Source organism: Perca fluviatilis, chromosome 14, assembly GCF_010015445.1.
Source record: "Perca fluviatilis chromosome 14, GENO_Pfluv_1.0, whole genome shotgun sequence".
Lineage (NCBI taxonomy): Eukaryota > Metazoa > Chordata > Actinopteri > Perciformes > Percidae > Perca > Perca fluviatilis.
The window spans coordinates 34,550,612-34,569,664 of NC_053125.1; the positions used below are offsets into that span (position 1 = coordinate 34,550,612).

The window sequence follows — 19,053 nt, forward strand, 5'->3', positions numbered from 1 at the left end:
GATGTGAGAGAAGAGATGCAGTAGTTTTATCCAGATTGAGGCTTGGGCACTGTGGGCTGAGGAGTGGGCTGGCTCTGATTGGTAAACATCCTGATGGACAGGGTGAATGTGGAGACAAGGAAACAGTGAAGCCTGTATTAGTGCAGTGCAGGAAGTACTCTCGGCAGAGGAAGAAAATGTTCAGAGAACTGGATGCAACTGGAGAAACTGTTTTTACTTTAAGCACTTTATTGAATTTGGATAGTTGGAGCAAATTGAAGAAACTGATGGAGTACTTGCGACATATTGGAGTATATAATAAGATGTAGCTAATTATAATTATTTCTACTTGAGGTGTGGATAGCGAGTAGAGACCAGAGGAGGGCAGCAATACGCCATAGATGCGTCTAGCCTGCCGGAAATAATAATAATAATAAGAAGAATAAGACAGGAAGTGAGACAAAGAAAACAACATGGTGCTGGAAAATAAAACCTCCGGTGAGTTCAGCTTGTTATTTTTTTTAAACTAAATTGAACTTAAAAGACATGTCTTCCCGGTGTTACACACTTACGGCTCTGACATACCGGAGCTTTAAAGGTGTAAATGCGCGTTAAATGTCTGCTTGCTTGTTCTGGTCCGTTTACGTACATGTTAGCCGCGGCTAACTCACGAAAACGTAAACTTGAAACAGGGCTCCGTTTTTCTGACCGTTAACGCGGTATATGTAGTTGCCGTTATATATTAGAAACTGTTAGGGGAATACGGTTCCAAAAATTCTTCGCAATGCTAAACCCCCCTTCTCTAGCCCCTCTCCCAAAGGGCGCCCCCTCTCGGGCCCCTGAGTTTATTTCATCGCGATAACTGGAAGGAATCTGGCTGTTTTATTTAAGATATGTCATTTATTTGAGTCCCCCCAAAATAAACCGAATTAATCTTCAGTTCATAAGAAGCAGTTTGCTGTTATATAACGTGTTTTATGATGATTCAGTCAATAAAGAACACGTGAAGACGTTAAATGGTGAGTTTTTATAACGCGGTTTGGTGTGCAGACAGGTCTCTGTGCGACCAGAGAAGAAAGGAGAGAAGAAAGATTAGGCTCGTTCAAGATGAGCCAGATCTGCGCAGAATCGATCACCGGCGATCGGCGCCCAATGCATGCCGGTTAGATTTGTGTCCGACTTGATCCCGACTTGCTCTGACGTCATGCACACGTGGGCAACGATAATCTCACGAGACCAAGGCGGCCGCAGTTCTGAGACGCAGGTAGCGCAGTTGCTTTTCACCAACTGCAAGAGCCAGGCGGACGCAGGTGGACCCAGGGCATGCTGGGAAACGCCGGCCTCTCAGCTGATCAAACAGCTGATTGGTTCAGAATCAACTCAACATGATGACGTTTTATATAAACTTTTTATTGATTTTCAATCGGAGGGATTTTAACTGTGATTTGTCTGATTTAAAAGCTTATTCTGTACAGAACACATGTTGTGTGGCTGATAGTTGTGTTTAAAAGTCAGAGAGACTAAATCTGTTCAGATTACGGATCATCTACAGTCTGTTGTTTATTAAAATCAGCAACAGATCACATGTAGAGAATTTTGACAGCTACTTTGTCATAATAAAAACAACTGGAGACTGTGTAGGAGCTGATATATGGGTCTGATAACATTTTATTAAATCGGAATCGGACCACCGTGTTTCTGTCACTTCCTGTTCAGCCTGAAGGCTGCTGGAGTCAGCTGGAAAACTGTCCGACTTGAGAGCGGACTTTTGTCCCCGCCCCCCGCTGCTGCCGCCTGCTCTCGTCTACTTTACAGGCGAGGCGCACTTCATCTTGAACGAGCCTGATATTTTTATTAATAATAAGTAATGTTTTTGGGCCCCACAGTCAGCCGAATTCAACTGTAGAGTTTAAACCAAGTCGCTAACTGTTGTCAGACATGTTTTATGAGTTTTTAGTCAGTTACCAAAATGTAAAATGTCAGACATTAAATTAATAGTTTAATAACGCAGGTTGGTTTAACTTCAGCAAACTGCAGCTAACGTGTGTTTGTCTGTGTGTTTGTGTGTGTGTGTGTCTCTCTCTCTCTCTCTCTCTCTCTCTCTCTGTGTCTGTGTCTATATGTGTGTGTTGTGTGTGTGTGTGTGTGTGTGTGTGTGTGTGTGTGTGTGTGTCTGTCTCTCCGTGTGTGTGTCTGTGTCTCTCTCTCTCTGTGTGTGTGTGTGTGTGTGTGTGTGTGTGTGTGTGTGTGTAGCCCGGGTGGAGGCAGGCCAGCGTAGGGTTCTGGATGAGGCCACCAGACAGAGGAGACTGACCCGACAGCTGGAAGCTCTGGAGAAAGACAACTTCCAGGTGGGACTACAACTCCCACACCCGACTTGTAGTCAGTCGTGTGCTGATGTCACCCTGATGATGTCACCCTGATGATGTCATGTTGATGATGATGCCTGTTTTATGGTTTTCAACAGCAAAAGTGTGACGAAATATAAATGAACGTCTGTGTGTCTCTTTCTGTGTGTCTGTGTGTACTAGACAAAAACTAGGTAGGTGTGTGTGTGTGTGTGTGTGTGTGTGTGTGTGTGTGTGTGTGTGTGTGTGTGTGTGTGTGTGTGTGTGTGTGTGTGTGTGTGTGTGTGTGTGTACTGTGTACTAGACATAAACTAGGTGGGCCTAATATATAAATTTCTAAGCGGGCCAGATCAGACTGTGGGCGGGCCTGGAGTTGGACCCTAATGTGATGAGAGGGGTTACCTGGTTCTTCTGTCTCGCTGAAGGCAGGCAGGCGGGCAGTAGGACCTGGGGGGGGCAGCGAGGACAGAGGGTCGTCCTGGAAACACACACACACACAGAGACACACCTAGTTTTTGTTTCTTCTTCTGAAGTTTTTGACCTTTCTGACGACACTTTTATGACGTTTGTTCCAATTTTTCAACGTTGTTTTGGGTTTGTCTCACCGCCCCACCAGTTTGAACTGTATGTGTGTGTGTGTGTGTGTCTGTGTGTGTGCGTGCGTCCAGAGAAGAAGAGGAGGAAGAAGAGAGGCGACCACTTCAAGCAGCGCTTCAGGAAGAACTTCACCACGCTGCTGGAGGAGGAGGTGAGACAGGCGTCCCGCGTGGCGTATATGTGGCACGCCAATCCGTATACCGTTATTGGCGTGTTACCAAGACGCATACTTGTCTTTTAGCGTGTTTATCATCGCCGTTTGGCCTCCGTTGACTTACATTACCTCGCGGTTGCGTGTGACGCCATAGCGAGCAATATGAACGTTTCCTAAACCCAACCGTTGCTTTCTTCTCGCCGTTTACGCCCGCTGTGTACACGCTGACAGCTCAAAATGCGTCCAGATAACACGCCACTTGGCCATTGAAAGTGGGCGTGTATGTTTATGCAAAGTCATGATGTCACGTTGGTCTCGCTGGGGGGTTGTAGACGGCAGAAGCAGATCCAGGGTTAACTAGCCTGACGTGGTCAGAATATGAGTCTGATGCTGCTCCATTGGATAGACCTACAACCAATCAGAGCAGTGGATAGACATACAACCAGTCAGAGCAACAGATAGACCTACAACCAATCAGAGCAACAGATAGACATACAACCAGTCAGAGCAACAGATATACCTACAACCAGTCAGAGCAACAGATAGACCTACAACCAGTCAGAGCAACAGATAGACGTACAACCAGTCAGAGCAACAGATAGACCTACAACCAATCAGAGCAACAGATACACATACAACCAGTCAGAGCAACAGATATACCTACAACCAATCAGAGCAACAGATACACATACAACCAGTCAGAGCAACAGATATACCTACAACCAATCACAGCAACAGATAGACCTACAACCAATCAGAGCAACAGATAGACATACAACCAGTCAGAGCAACAGATATACCTACAACCAATCACAGCAACAGTAAAGCCTGGCTCACACTACAGGAGTTTTAAAATCCTAACCAGATTTTGAAATCTGGTTGCAGCACACACTTGAGGAGAATCTTTGCAGATTTTCTTCCCTCAAATGTTAAACGTGCTCACATTACAAGATTTGAAAATAGTGGGGCATCACACACTACAAGATATTCTTAAGATTATCTCGCCAGATTTAGCATCTCACGTGACGCGATCTCACGGGGAAGCGCATGTAAACAAAATGGATACTGTGTCACGGCAACTTGCTGTAGTAAAACTTATCCTTTGTACCAATAAAAAACAAAAGAAAATAAAACGAGCGTGGATGATAATATTATTCAAACAAACTACCGTATTTTCCGGACTATAAGTCGCATTTTTTTCCTACTTTGGCTGGTCCTGCGACTTATAGCCAGGTGTGACTTATATATCAAAATATATATAATTTAACATGTTTTTAAACGTTAATTCATACTGAAAACCGTCTACAGCCGCGAGAGGGCGCTTTATGCTTGTGACAACTATATGCTGCTCCTAAAGACAACCGAGAAAGAAAAGATATAAACTGCAGGTAGTAAAATATGCAGCCCGAAAACGGTAATCGAGCAGCAGAAAGAAAGTTTGAAATGAGGGAGAAACTTGTGAAGGACTGGAGAAAAGGTGACTCTTACTGCAATGAAGAAAACAAAGAAAGCTAATCGGCTAATCGCGGGCTGAAAGCTAGACGGCCAGAGCTGGAGGAACGAGTCCACAGGTGGGGGCTTGAACAACGTGCTGCCGGGAGGGGCTGTTCAACGGTGCATATATATATAACGCAGTCTATATATATATATATATATATATATATATATATATATATATATATATATATATATATATATATATATATATATATATATATATATATATATATACGGCTTATGTGATAAACGCTGATGGAAACGTTATTTGCCAAATAAATTCATGAATTGCGTTAAGTTTTATATTAGTATTTCCTCTCTGTTTGTACACAGCGAGCGAGGAGACAAGAGACTTTTGGAATTAAATTTATGAGTGAAATATAAAGACTATTTTAGATAGCAAAAATCTAAGAAAAGTCAAAATTTATCAGAAACTGGCCAAGGAAACGACCAACAAAGGTTAGGACAAGCCGTGGGACGTCCTGCGGAGTAAATGGAAGGAGCTCTAACAGAGATACATGTCTCAAAAAAGAGAGTTGTCTCTCAGCGGTGCCGGAGGGAAAATAAAAGGCAAGTTCCACCTTTTAGATGAGCTGGATGAGATCCTCAGCCAAAGGCCCATCGGCGTTTCCTCACCTTCTAATATTAACAACAACTACTGTTGTCTAGAGGAACTTTGTTCACAAAAGTTTGCTTGAATGTTGTGCGATTCAGTGTGAAATGAACGGAAACACCTTAAAATGTCTCAAATCAATTCGATATACCAATTTAATCGCAAAACAGCATGTGACGTCATTACGCACAGGTTTTTATTCGGTTTAAAGCTGTTGGATGGAAACACACTTTCACACTCAGCTTTATTCACATATGTGTGGTGTGTGTGTGTGTGTGTGTGTGTGTGTGTAACATGTTGATCATATCAGCTTCAAATTTATGTATGAACGGGGGAGGGGGGTAAAGTCCAGCTGACTCTCTTTTTCCTTCCTGGTATCCATGGCAACAGCGTCATTAAACATGTAAATAATTAATGCGGACTTTTGAGTCTGTGTGTGTGTGTGTGTGTGTGTGTGTGTGTGTGTGTGTGTGTGTGTGTGTGTGTAGACTTTGTCCCGGCTGCAGGAAGTCACCGTCACACCGCTGTCGCCGCGACAACCCGAGGAGCTTCATACCGGTGAGTTTGTAGATTAATATTCAAAATATTCTAAACTTCTTTTTTTGCTTTATTCTGACTCTTCACAGACACACACACACATACACACAGACACACACACATACACACAGACACACACACAGACATATACAGACACACACACACACAGACATATAGACACACACACACACATACACACAGACATATATACACACACACACACACACACATACACACAGACATACACACACACACAGACATATACAGACACACACACACACACACACACACAGACATATATATAACACACACACACACACACAGACAGACACACACACACACACACAGACAGACACACACACACAGACATACAGACACACACACACACACACAGACATACACACACACACACACAGACATACACACACACACACACAGACACAGACATACACACGCTCGTGCACACACACACACACAGACATACACACACACACACACACACAGACATACACACACACACACACACACAGACATACACACACACACACACACACAGACATACACACACACACACACACACAGACATACACACACACACACACAGACATACACACACACAGACACATATACACACACACGCAGACACACACACACACAGACATATACAGACACACACACAGACATATACACACACACACACAGACACAGACATATACACACACACAGACATCTACAGACACACATACACACACACAACATATAACACCCAATACAAACATACACAACATATACACACACAACAACACACACACAAACAAAACACACACACAAACACAAGACATATACAGACACAACACACAAAAACCACACAACACACACAAACATATACGGACACAGACATATACATACACACATACACACAGACCCACACACAAACACAAAGACATATACAGACACAGACACACACACACACAGAGACATATACACACACATACACACACACAGACATAGACAGACACACACACACAAACAAAACAAACATATACGGACACAACACAGACAACACAACACACAACAAAAACACACAAAACCACAAACAAACATATACGACACACACAGACATACACAAAACACAAACCAACAAAACAAACAAACAATACGACAACACACACACACAACATACACACAAACAACACACAAACATCACACCCCAACATTCCCTTCTTGTTGTTTCTCTGATTTATTATTTATAATAATCTCCGCAGCAGACGTCCATCATGAAGCCTTCATCATCTTCATCATCATCATCACCATCATTATCATCATCATCATCAGACACTCGTCTCCTCTCCTCTTCGTCTCCTCCTCCTCTTCCTTGTCTGTCTCTGAGGAGTCCAGAGCTGCAGGCTCAGTTCCTACAAGGTGACATCATTTCCTGTTTCCTGTCTCCCATCACGTAGACGGATTACCCAACATGCCGAGCGCACGCAGCGGGACACAAAGAGACTACAGCTGGGCTTAACCCTCAACCCTCAAATTTGACCCGTTTTCAAAAGTTTCTACGTCACAAATTTGGATTTCTTTCAACCAAATTGCCCAAAAGTAACACAGATGGTTCCATGAAAACGTTCCTCACAAGTCAAAGTGAGGATCAGTTCAATACTATCATTGACGTGTGGCTGTTTTAATACATTTTTGGACTAAACTTTGACCGTCTGTGATTATCCATAAACTGTCAGTCGTAATGAGGTTTATTGACTATAAAATCCAAAAATGAGTTTAGAAACAGTGGTTACAAGCTGGTGTAAGTGTATCCTGGTGGTGGTGGGGGGGGGAAAGCACAGAAAATGTCGAAAAATGCTACAAAAACGTGTTTAAAAAATGTGTTAATTTTGACATCGGAGGACAATGCAAGGGTTAAAAAAAATCCATTTTAATTTGAGTGATCCGATATCGATTCGTGAAGTCCAGAATGGATCTCCGTCTGTATCGATTAAAACTGAAAGCCACGGAGGTTGTAGGGGGGGGCGGGGTCTGTTGTCTTTGCTTCTCATTGGTCAGTGAAGAGGAACGGGTGGCGAGAACATCTAGCGTTCAATGCCGGGATCATACGCACCAGGACTACTCATGGTACGTGTCCATGTACACACCAGGACTACTCATGGTACGTGTCCATGTACACACCAGGTCTACTCATGGTACGTGTCCATGTACACACCAGGTCTACTCATGATACGTGTCCATGTACACACCAGGACTACTCATGGTACGTGTCCATGTACGCACCTGGAATACTCATGGTACGTGTCCATGTACACACCAGGACTACTCGTAGTAGTGTCGTATGCCGCATGTTACATGATAATGTCCATTATACACCAGGTCTACTCATGATACATTCATGTACAAAGTATTTATGTCGTGCCATGTAACACCAGGACTACTCATGGTACGTGTCCATGTACCACCAGGACTACTCATGATACGTGCATTACACCCTGGTCTACTCAATGATACGTGTCCGTATGCCGCACCTGGTCTACTCATGATACGTGTCCATGTACACACCAGGACTACTCATGATACGTGTCCATGTACACACCAGGACTACTCATGATACGTGTCCATGTACACACCTGGACTACTCATGATACGTGTCCATGTACGCACCTGGACTACTCATGATACGTGTCCATGTACACACCAGGACTACCCATGATACATGTCCATGTACACACCAGGACTACTCATGATACGTGTCCATGTACACACCTGGACTACTCATGATACGTGTCCATGTACACACCTGGTCTACTCATGATACATGTCCATGTACACACCAGGACTACTCATGATACGTGTCCATGTACACACCAGGTCTACTCATGGTACGTGTCCATGTACACACCAGGACTACTCATGATACGTGTCCATGTACACACCTGGTCTACTCATGATACATGTCCATGTACGCACCTGGTCTACTCATGATACGTGTCCATGTACGCACCAGGTCTACTCATGATACGTGTCCATGTACACACCAGGACTACTCATGATACCTGTCCATGTACACACCAGGTCTACTCATGATACGTGTCCATGTACACACCAGGTCTACTCATGATACGTGTCCATGTACACACCAGGACTACTCATGATACCTGTCCATGTACGCACCAGGTCTACTCATGATACGTGTCCATGTACACACCTGGTCTACTCATGATACATGTCCATGTACGCACCAGGTCTACTCATGATACGTGTCCATGTACGCACCAGGTCTACTCATGATACATGTCCATGTACGCACCAGGTCTACTCATGATACGTGTCCATGTACGCACCAGGTCTACTCATGATACGTGTCCATGTACACACCAGTCACAACGTTGCACGCTAGTGGGCTCGCCACCAGTTTCTCTCCACTGACCAATGGGATCAGGGCTGGACTGGGACTCATTTTCAATTCATGCCTTAAAGGGGTGATAGAATGATTATATAGGGTATTTCACACTGTTCCTTATGGTCTCCTAATGGGGTATGTAACATTGGTTGGGCTGAAAATGGCCTGGTTGATATTTTATGGGCCCTTATGCATCCCTTTGTTTTGGCCCTATTTGTAACAAGAGCTTTTCTTCCAAATATGGTATGGTCATGAATATTTAGATGAGCTGCGCGCTGATTGGTTGAGCGACTTGCCATACGCACATATTAGAGATGCGCGCTGATTGGTTGAGCGAATCCCCAATACACATACATTAGAGAAGCGACAGAATCTCATATTCCAGACACTGCAATGTTTCATTACCAAATTCACTTCTGAGACTTTTTTAAGCGAGAAGTCAACTATATAAAGCTCAAATATGGGCGGCCGTTTTACAAAGATTTATGGCTAATTGCAAATTTGGTAAGACGTTTCCGGACTTTAGGAGCTCCACACAGTCTGACGAAGAAGCGCCTCTACCACAAAAAAAAAACACTCTTTTTTTAATTCAAAAAACAAAACCCCAACTACCCGAGAAACAATAATTTTTTTTTTTTTTTTTTTTTGCCTCAAAAAAATTATTCCCAAAACCTTTTAATTTTTATTTTTTTTTTTTTTTTTTTTTTTTTTTTTTTTTTTTAAAAATTTCTTTTCTTAACAATGGGGAAAACCGCAGCTAGCTAGCTACAACTGTGCCATAACTAAATTATATTTACAGTTTGAATTTCGTCCACGCACTTATATAACATCATTCCCCAATGTCTTATAAAGCTAACCGTTGTGTCCGATTTGATTTTAAGACATTTTTATGAACGCAAAGGCGTCTTTGTAGGACCACCAGCTGCTTGCTATATGTCCCATTCATTCCATGGGGAAATTCCGATCGCGGCTTGCCCTTACGCATAACTAAAGTATATTTACAGTTTGAATTTTTTCACCGGCATGAATATTACAGGTTCCTCAAGGTCTTACAAAGCTTAGCTAACACTTGTCCGATTCAGTTTCAATTGAATGTATTTTTGTGAATGTCAGAGTTAGGAGGAGGCTAGCTAGCTCTCATTGATGGACTCCATCTCACCCCGGCTCTATCAATGAGACTTCGCGGACAAGAGGCGTTTATTTCCCCGATTGTTTGTTTAAATAACTCAACACACATACCCATTATAAGATTAACTGGAACCTGCGGGCTGCGCGGTAAAAGATTGCGGGCGTAACAAGCTTCGCTGACACTGCGGTCAGGGCGGCGATGTAGCAACCCAGGCGGCACCAACACCGGCACTAAACTCCCGCACACACAGAGAAAATTTCGGAAAATTAAAATTAGCCATCCTTTTTCGTAAAGCGGCCCATATTTGAGCTTTATATGGTTGATTTCGCAAAAAGTTTCAGAAGTGAATTTTGTAATGGAATAGCAGAGATCTTGGGGGCCTAGCTAGATTCAGAAGACTACCTGATCTCAGGTCAGTTGTGTAGCTATATGTAAATGTTGGGGCGTGACCGTTCTCTTAATACACCCATGGGCTGACAAAGGTTCCGGTTTTTGGGAGGTTGACGTCAACTTCCAGCTTTGTTGGGATTCGCCCGTTTTCAGCGGCAGTTTCAAAATATGAGATTTTCATAGTAAAGGGGTGTCAATGGGATTTTGAGCTTCTATGTATGTCCTATTTACCCACCGAACTGTCCTCATTCAACTATGACAGGGTAAAATCGGTTTTGCATTCTATCACCCCTTTAAGGCCCTGACACACCAACCCGATTATCGGCCGTCGGACAGTCTGGCAAGGTCGGTGACTCGAGTGTGTCCCGAGCCGTCGGCCTTCATTTTGGCCGATTTGACATGTTGAATCCGCCAGTGGCAAGTCGGTCTCAATCACCAATCTGATTGGTGGAGTGCTAGCCCTTGACTAGCGAATCAGTGCACGAGAAAACCGGAGCTGACAACGCCAGTATCTTCTTATTACTAGCCATCGTATTTTCTTCCGTTCAGCGAGTAATGAGAACAACGATCCTTCATTTTTTGGGGGGATAATACAGATTAGCACCACCTGCTGTTATGGAGACGTATTACGTCTCGCGCATGCGCAGAACGTACGCTCAAGTCGGCCTCGCTTCGGTGTGCTCCGAGACACTTTTTTGACCTTGGGGAGCCGATTGATCAGTCCGACTGCCTTTTCTGCCATCGGGTTGGTGTGTCAGAGCCATTAGACCAGCCCACTTCACTTCATGACTGACTATATTAAAATCTTAGTATATAAGTCTGCAATAGCGCCCTGTTCTCTACAGCCTTGCAATTCAGTGCATTCTTGTAAAATATCACTATTTCCAAGTGTTGCTTCACAATGTAGATTTATTAGAAAAGTTAACATCTTAACAACAACCCAATGATGTTCAACAATATCAGAATCTATTTTCTGTGCAAATAAGTAATCACACATATCCAAAACTTAAACATTAAATAAAGAACAAGATACATTGTATTGCACTTTCTAATGACACCATAATCTATTTTTTCCTTTGTGTAATATTCCATATAACTTTCTCTTTCCTTTCAGTCGTGGGCTTTGTATATTTACCATCCTTATTTCAATGATAACAGGTATAATGGTACAATTATTAACAAGTAATAATTGGGCATGCAAAGTGATTATATTGTAACTAATCTGATCATGTTTGCTTGTTCACACACTGTGATACTATATAGCTTAGCAGTAGATGAGCCTTCCACACTGACAGCAGCTATGCACACTACTGGCTCTGCTTCTGACACTAAATCACATTTGATATATTGTCGTAAATCTCAGCACAAATCTCCCCTTAAAGATTTCTGATCAAGTCAAGTCATTGTCATTATGGTAGTGTCGAATCATCTGGCATCATTAATTATCCCAGGGCATTATTCATATAGAGCAGGTCAACACCACACTCTTATTAATCTGACTTGATGTCTGTTGCCAGGGAAACTTAGCCTCTGTTTTTGTTAAACCCACAGCTGTGTTGTATCTCTTATGCACGACTTCAGTAAACTTTGCTTAACTGAACTCTTCGTCTCAGATTGATCCTTGTGTTCTGGTAAACTTAAAGCAACACACTGACTTATTGAGACTTGTCTTATTCACCGTAACTCCCAGAGTTAGACATGTCCATACAGACCCTTCTCATCTCCGTGCGTGCTGTAACTCTGTCTGACGCCTCCAGCATTAGCTTAGCCTAGCACAGATCCTGCAGGTAACTGGTTACAGTAATCCTACTGCTCCGAATAAGTGACAAAATAACGCCAACATGTTCCTATTTACATGTTGTGATTTATAGAGTCACAGCGTGTACAAATAACAACGTCACATGACACACAGCCATCTTCTAACCGTATATAAACTGGGAACTATATTCTCAGAAAGGCAAAGCACTGCTACTTCTGCTACTTGGGCGGAGTGATATGCTCGCAGCACCTGAGAAGCACCGGACAGAGAGTAGAAATGCTTTATTTTTCTGAGAATATAGTTCCCAGTTTATATACGGTTAGAAGACGGCTGTGTGTCATGTGACCTTGTTATTTGTACACGGTGTGACTCTACAAATCACAACATGTAAAAGGAAAAAGTGTTTTTTTTAAACATTTATTCGAGTAGGCAGTAACTGGAACCGGTTACCTGCAGGATCTGTGCTAGGCTAAGCTACCGGTGGAGCCGTTGTAAAGAGCTACCACACACACAGAGATGAGAAGGGTATGTATGGACTAGTCTAACTCTGGGGGTCACGGTGAATAAGATAAAGTCCCAATAAGTTGGCGTGTTCCTTTAAGTCCAATGAAAGATTTAGAAATTAATGAATTGGAGTCACATTTGACAGGCCTTAGGGCCTTATTTCGGGACAAATTCCCACATCAGCCTCTTTCCGACCAAGTAGTTACAGGAACGTAGTTGCAGGAACAGTCCACTTCTAAACAGATCTACTAACTACTCTCCCCCAAAACCGGTTTTAAAATGTGCATTCACACTGGCCCAGTGGCCATAGGGACTGACCTTTACTTATTATAATCACAGCCATCTAATGCCGCTTTCTATTAACCCCCCCTGTATCAACAGCTGTGAAAGCTGCAGTAACATAAAGCTATCAGCACTTCTGTCTTATTTGTGTCACTAAATCAGTCGTTCACACACAGACATGTCCAACTTCTATCTGTGGACGTGTTGCTACGCTGTTTGCATGCACACAAAAAACGGAGTAATGCGTCGCTATCAACTGGTGTCGCTAACAATAGCTAACCGGGCTAGAGCTAACGGTAATGCTAACGATAGCTAACCGGGCTAGAGCTAACGAAAACAATGAAAATCAGACTTTAAATAGAACGCATTCAACTTTTCCGAGGTAAATAAAACCACCAGTATGCTGAAAAGGGAACAGCGAAAATACCCTGAAGTAGGATCTGAAAGAGTTACCGAAACTGCAGCCAGAGGATCTTAATAATCCCCAAACTGGTCCGGTCAGAACACGAGAAACAAAGGGTTTTAGGAACGTTATGTTCAAGGAACTGCAAAAATCCCTCCGGTCGGAAAGCGGCTAATATTTGCCAGTGCCGAATCTTTGTCCCAGTCGGCCCCTGATCGTGGTTATAAAGACTCAAAACTATCACAGAGAGACACAAAGAAATGGTGCTGACTGTCTGTGTGTGTGTCTCTCTCTGTATATGTGTGTCTGTGTGTGTGTGTGTGTCTCTGTCTGTATATGTGTGTCTGTGTGTGTGTCTCTCTCTGTATATGTGTGTCTGTGTGTCTCTCTCTGTATATGTGTGTCTGTGTGTGTGTGTGTCTCTCTCTCTCTGTATATGTGTGTCTGTGTGTCTCTCTCTGTATATGTGTGTCTGTGTGTGTGTGTGTCTCTCTCTGTATATGTGTGTGTGTGTCTCTCTCTGTATATGTGTGTCTGTGTGTCTCTCTCTGTATATGTGTGTCTGTGTGTGTGTGTGTCTCTCTCTCTCTGTATATGTGTGTGTCTGTGCGTGTGTCTCTGTCTGTGTGTGTCTCTGTGTGTGTATGTGTGTGTGTGTATGTGTGTGTGTCTCTGTGTTTATATGTGTGTCTCTCTCTGTATGTGTGTGTCTCTCTGTATGTGTGTGTGTGTGTGTTTGTATATATGTGTGTGTGTGTGTGTCTGTGTGTGTGTGTAAATGTGTGTCTGTGTGTGTGTATATGTGTGTCTGTGTGTGTGTGTGTGTCTCTGTGTGCTGTGTGTGTGTCTGTGTGTGTCTCTCTCTGTATGTGTGTGTGTGTGTGTGTGTGTGTGTGTGTGTGTGTGTGTGTGTGTGTGTGTGTGTCTCTCCGTCTCATCCTCTTCTTTCTGTTTCCAGAGTGTCGGAACAGATTTGGCTCTCACGGTGAAGACGGTGTCTTCTCCTCCCCCTCCTCACCCTCCTCTTCCTCCCCTTCCTCCCCCCCCTCCTCCACAGGAAGTCCCTCCTCCTATTCTTCTTCTCCTCCTCCCAGCGGCGACAGCAAGCGAGGTGAGCTGGGTCTCCAGACATACCCGGGTATTAGAGCTGTGACCAGCAGCGCCCTCTGGGGGACAAATGGCTCCACACTACATCACATCACAGTCCATTATATTATATATATATATTATATAAGATACAATTAATTAAATTATTAAAATATTCCAACTCTCTCTGTGTGTGTGTGTGTGTGTGTGTGTCTCTGTGTGTGTATTTGTGTGTGTGTGTGTGTGTGTGTGTGTGTGTCTGTGTGTGTGTGTGTGTGTGTGTGTGTGTGTGTGTGTGTGTGTGTGTGTGTGTGTGTAGATCGTCTGTCTCTCTCCAGCCCTGAGCTGCTGTCAGAGCTGAAACAGTCGAGGTCACGCAGCCTCCGACGCGTCCCGGCACACAACGGCATGACCACCGTCTTCAGAGGACGAGGGAGGGGGGGACAGGTAATCAGAGTAGTATCAGAGTAATCAGAGTAGTATCAGAGTAATCAGAGTAGTATCAGAATAATCAGAGTAGTATCAGAGTAATCAGAGTAGTATCAGAGTAATCAGACTAGTATCAGAGTAATCAGACTAGTATCAGAGCATTTTTCAGCTTTTCTGTCTGTGTGTGTGTGTGTGTGTGTGTGTGTCTGTGTGTGTATTTGTGTGTTTGTGTGTGTTTGTGTATTTAGTTTTGAGCTTTTCCTAAATGTGATTCTTCTCCTCCAGGCCCTTGGCCCTGCCCCCTCCACAGGATCAGCCAATCAGAAGACAGGTGGGCGAGAAACAGACAGAAGATCTGATCATCGGACCTAAAAGAAGACATGACAGATTAATCAGATGAACAGACATGTTGTTGACTCATCTGGTTTATATCATTGTTAAATATATATATATATATATATATATATATATATATATATATAGCAACACTTTTCATTGATCAAAGCTACATTTCTGTAAATAATACTTTCCCAATAAACAAGATATTGGGCTGTTTGTCATCGAGCTTTCAGACGTTTGAACGTGTTTTTGGTGAAAAATTAAGCTGAAATATAAAGTTTCTGACTCACTGAGTACGTTTACATTCACACCAATATTATTTAATATTTGATCCAGGTCATGTAAACAGCATATTCTGGCTGGATATTCATAATGATGAAGACCTGTGAGTGATATTGTGGTATTATTCAGGTTTTAGAGACATTCTTTAGACATGGAGACAGACTCTTAGAACTACTTACTAGACTTTACTGCAGTTTGGGACAGTTTACGGTCACAAGCTGTTTACATTGTGACTGGGGAGCCAGCGAGCATCCAGAAACCATAGCACCTATGGCGCCATTTTGATGCTAACAAGCCATCACCTCCCGTTAGCATCCCATTGACTCCCATTCATGTTGACGTCACTTTGACAGTGAATAACTTTACATCTGAAGCGTTTAAAGACTATTTGTCCGTTGTTTATTTCTAAAGAAACACGACAATGTATAAAAGGCTCCATTACCTTGTACCTCACGTTATGGCTCCGTAGCAGACGCTTTTATAAAAATAGGCTAACGATTGGGTCATAACCACGAGACTAATGGTGCGTTCTTTTTGTCCACCGAAGTCGATCTACGAGTCGTTTTCCGGAGTTACGACCCGGAAGTTGCAAAAAGAACGCCACCCGAGGTCGTATATATACGACTCGTCAAGTCGTCTGAACTCAGAGGACCCCGAGTTCACTTTCAAAGATGGCTACGTCATCACACGTAGTAAACATTGTGGTTTTCTACAATTTTAAGCACTTTTGTCGTTGCTGTAACCAAATGAAGAAGTGGTACACATAGCGCTGTATACTGCTACCTATAGGCATGTCTCTACAGTCTTATTAGGAGTTAAACATAGCGCTGTATACTGCTACCTATAGGCATGTCTCTACAGTCTTATTAGGAGTTAAACATAGCGCTGTATACTGCTACCTATAGGCATGTCTCTACAGTCTTATTAGGAGTTAAACATGGCGCTGTATACTGCTACCTATAGGCATGTCCCTACAGTCTTATTAGGAGTTAAACATGGCGCTGTATACTGCTACCTATAGGCATGTCTCTACAGTCTTATTAGGAGTTAAACATGGCGCTGTATACTGCTACCTATAGGCATGTCTCTACAGTCTTATTAGGAGTTAAACATAGCGCTGTATACTGCTACCTATAGGCATGTCTCTACAGTCTTATTAGGAGTTAAACATAGCGCTGTATACTGCTACCTATAGGCATGTCTTTACAGTCTTATTAGGAGTTAAACATAGCGCTGTATACTGCTACCTATAGGCATGTCTCTACAGTCTTATTAGGAGTTAAAACATGAAATAGAACGCTATATGACTACCTACCTATAGGCATGTCTCTACAGTCTTATTAGGAGTTAAACATAGCGCTGTATACTGCTACCTATAGGCATGTCTCTACAGTCTTATTAGGAGTTAAACATAGCGCTGTTTACTGCTATCTATAGGCATGTCTCTACAGTCTTATTAGGAGTTAAACATAGCGCTGTATACTGCTACCTATAGGCATGTCTCTACAGTCTTATTAGGAGTTAAACATAGCGCTGTATACTGCTACCTATAGACATGTCTCTACAGTTTTATTAGGAGTTAAATACCGCCTCATTAGTTATTTTGTAGCTTGTGCAGCTGAAATTGGCTAGAGACGCTCGGTTGCTATATGACAACAATGGCTTTAAGCCGAGTCTTGAGCAGAAAGCAGAGATGTAGCCTAACGTTAACGTTAATCAAAACGTAATTTTCATGTATCAAACTGTGAAATATATTTGTGTAATATGTCAATAACTGGGTGAATAGAATCCTAAATGTTACTAAAAATGTTACAAAAATCCATCATTTCTCCGACTCGTAGTATCGTGTGACAAAAAGAACGCAACAATCCGCGGTTATTCGTTTTTCGACACGGATGTGACGTCATGTTCGAGCTACTAGTCGCGTTTACAAGACAAAAAGAACGCACCATTAGTGTCACACAGTAGAGGAATTGCCGTATAGTACAGGAGAAGCTCACAGGCAGTTTTTTTTAGTCTTTTACTGCCTATGGTGTTATGTTAAACAGAGAACAGTGTTATGTGGAAATGCCAAATTAAAAACTTTTTGGAGTCATGTGATTTTTATTTTTCTCTGCTGGGTGGATGGTGAAATTTGTTATATTATTGTTTTCAATTAATATTAATTTGAAATAGAACATCTTTATGTCCCCTGTTTATAAGCTAAGTTTGCTAAATACACAAATTGCAACCAAGTTAAACTGTAAGACATAAAGAAGTATCTGGATGGAAAAAGATTTTTAAACTTCATATTTGGACAGAAAGTAGCTTTTGGGTGGAGTTCACCTTTTAAACGTCCTGGAGCTGCACACACACACACACAACCACACCAAAAAACACACACACACACACACACACACACACACACACACACACACACACACACACACACACACACACACACACACACACACACACACACACACACACACACACACACAGCCTCCTGTACAGCAGGGGGCGCTATGCATCCGCCATTAAAGAAGAGAAGAGGAGGAGGAAGAGGAGGAGCCGCAGCAGCCCCAGTGGAGATCTGTTGGATCTCAGGACCAGAGAGGAATGGAGGAGGACGACCAGAACCCGGAGCAGCGGAGCACCGAGGTCCCCAGAAGACCAGCAGCAGACTGGGACTCTGATAGCAGCCATGTTCAGGTCCGTGTTCTCCTCTCATAGACCGGTACTGGCTGGAGCAGCTTTCTGCTGCTGGCGCACCAAATGCTGGCTCGGCTCTAATGGTCGGCTCTTTGGAAAGTAGAGAGGGGGGGAGACCTACTAGATGGGTCCTAAGAGGACTCCTGCTAGGATGGGACTCTATATAGTGAGAGAGAGAGAGAGAGAGAGAGAGAGAGAGAGAGAGAGAGAGAGAGAGAGAGAGACAATGGAGCGTTTTCCCTCCAAAACTAACTAACGTAGCTGAACACAGGAAACACCGCGAGAGAGAGAGAGAAAGAGAGAGAGAGAGAGGGAGAGAGAGAGAGAGAGAGAGAGAACTTTTCATTTAATAATCTTTGTCTGACATTTCATATTCCCTGTTTGTATTTTCTGTGACTGAATGTGGTTTTAAATCTGTTGAGGTCAGTTCAGACTGAAAGTAAAGACTCTGATGATGATGATGATGATGATGATGATGATGAGATGATGTAATGATGGAGCAGCAGGAAACGGTCAGATAGCAAACAGCTGATTAATTCATCGGACTTGTAGAATAACGTCATAGATTCAGTAGTTTTAAATGTCTCGGGATGTGGAACAAGTCAATGTAGAAACACAATTTAAA

The 19,053-nt window shown here is 42.9% G+C and overlaps 2 protein-coding genes across 7 annotated transcripts in view; both read left to right on the forward strand.

Annotated features, from left to right (window-relative positions):
- Positions 1-270: 270 nt before the first annotated feature.
- Positions 271-15,680, forward strand: LOC120572847 (uncharacterized serine-rich protein C215.13-like). Of its 6 annotated transcripts, none has more exons than XM_039822336.1 (9): positions 278-477; positions 2,233-2,330; positions 2,511-2,521; positions 3,001-3,075; positions 5,677-5,746; positions 6,991-7,147; positions 14,560-14,712; positions 15,007-15,134; positions 15,402-15,680. In XM_039822336.1, exons 1-9 carry the CDS (start codon positions 453-455, stop codon positions 15,486-15,488), a joined length of 804 nt encoding a protein of 267 aa, XP_039678270.1. In that variant the 5' UTR covers positions 278-452; the 3' UTR covers positions 15,489-15,680. The 6 variants fall into 6 exon arrangements, with proteins under 6 accessions (XP_039678274.1, XP_039678275.1, XP_039678270.1 ...); XM_039822337.1 differs by having other exon boundaries at positions 6,994-7,147; XM_039822338.1 differs by lacking the exon at positions 2,511-2,521 and having other exon boundaries at positions 280-477; positions 2,996-3,075.
- A 2,604-nt stretch (positions 15,681-18,284) lies between these two features.
- Positions 18,285-19,053, forward strand: part of LOC120572771 (zinc finger protein 420-like) — a 54,240-nt gene continuing 53,471 nt past the window's right edge. Inside the window, exon 1 of the mRNA XM_039822199.1 lies at positions 18,285-18,428. Within this exon, the coding sequence (XP_039678133.1) occupies positions 18,336-18,428 (93 nt within the window). The 5' untranslated portion in view covers positions 18,285-18,335. The remainder of the gene's footprint in view (positions 18,429-19,053) is intronic.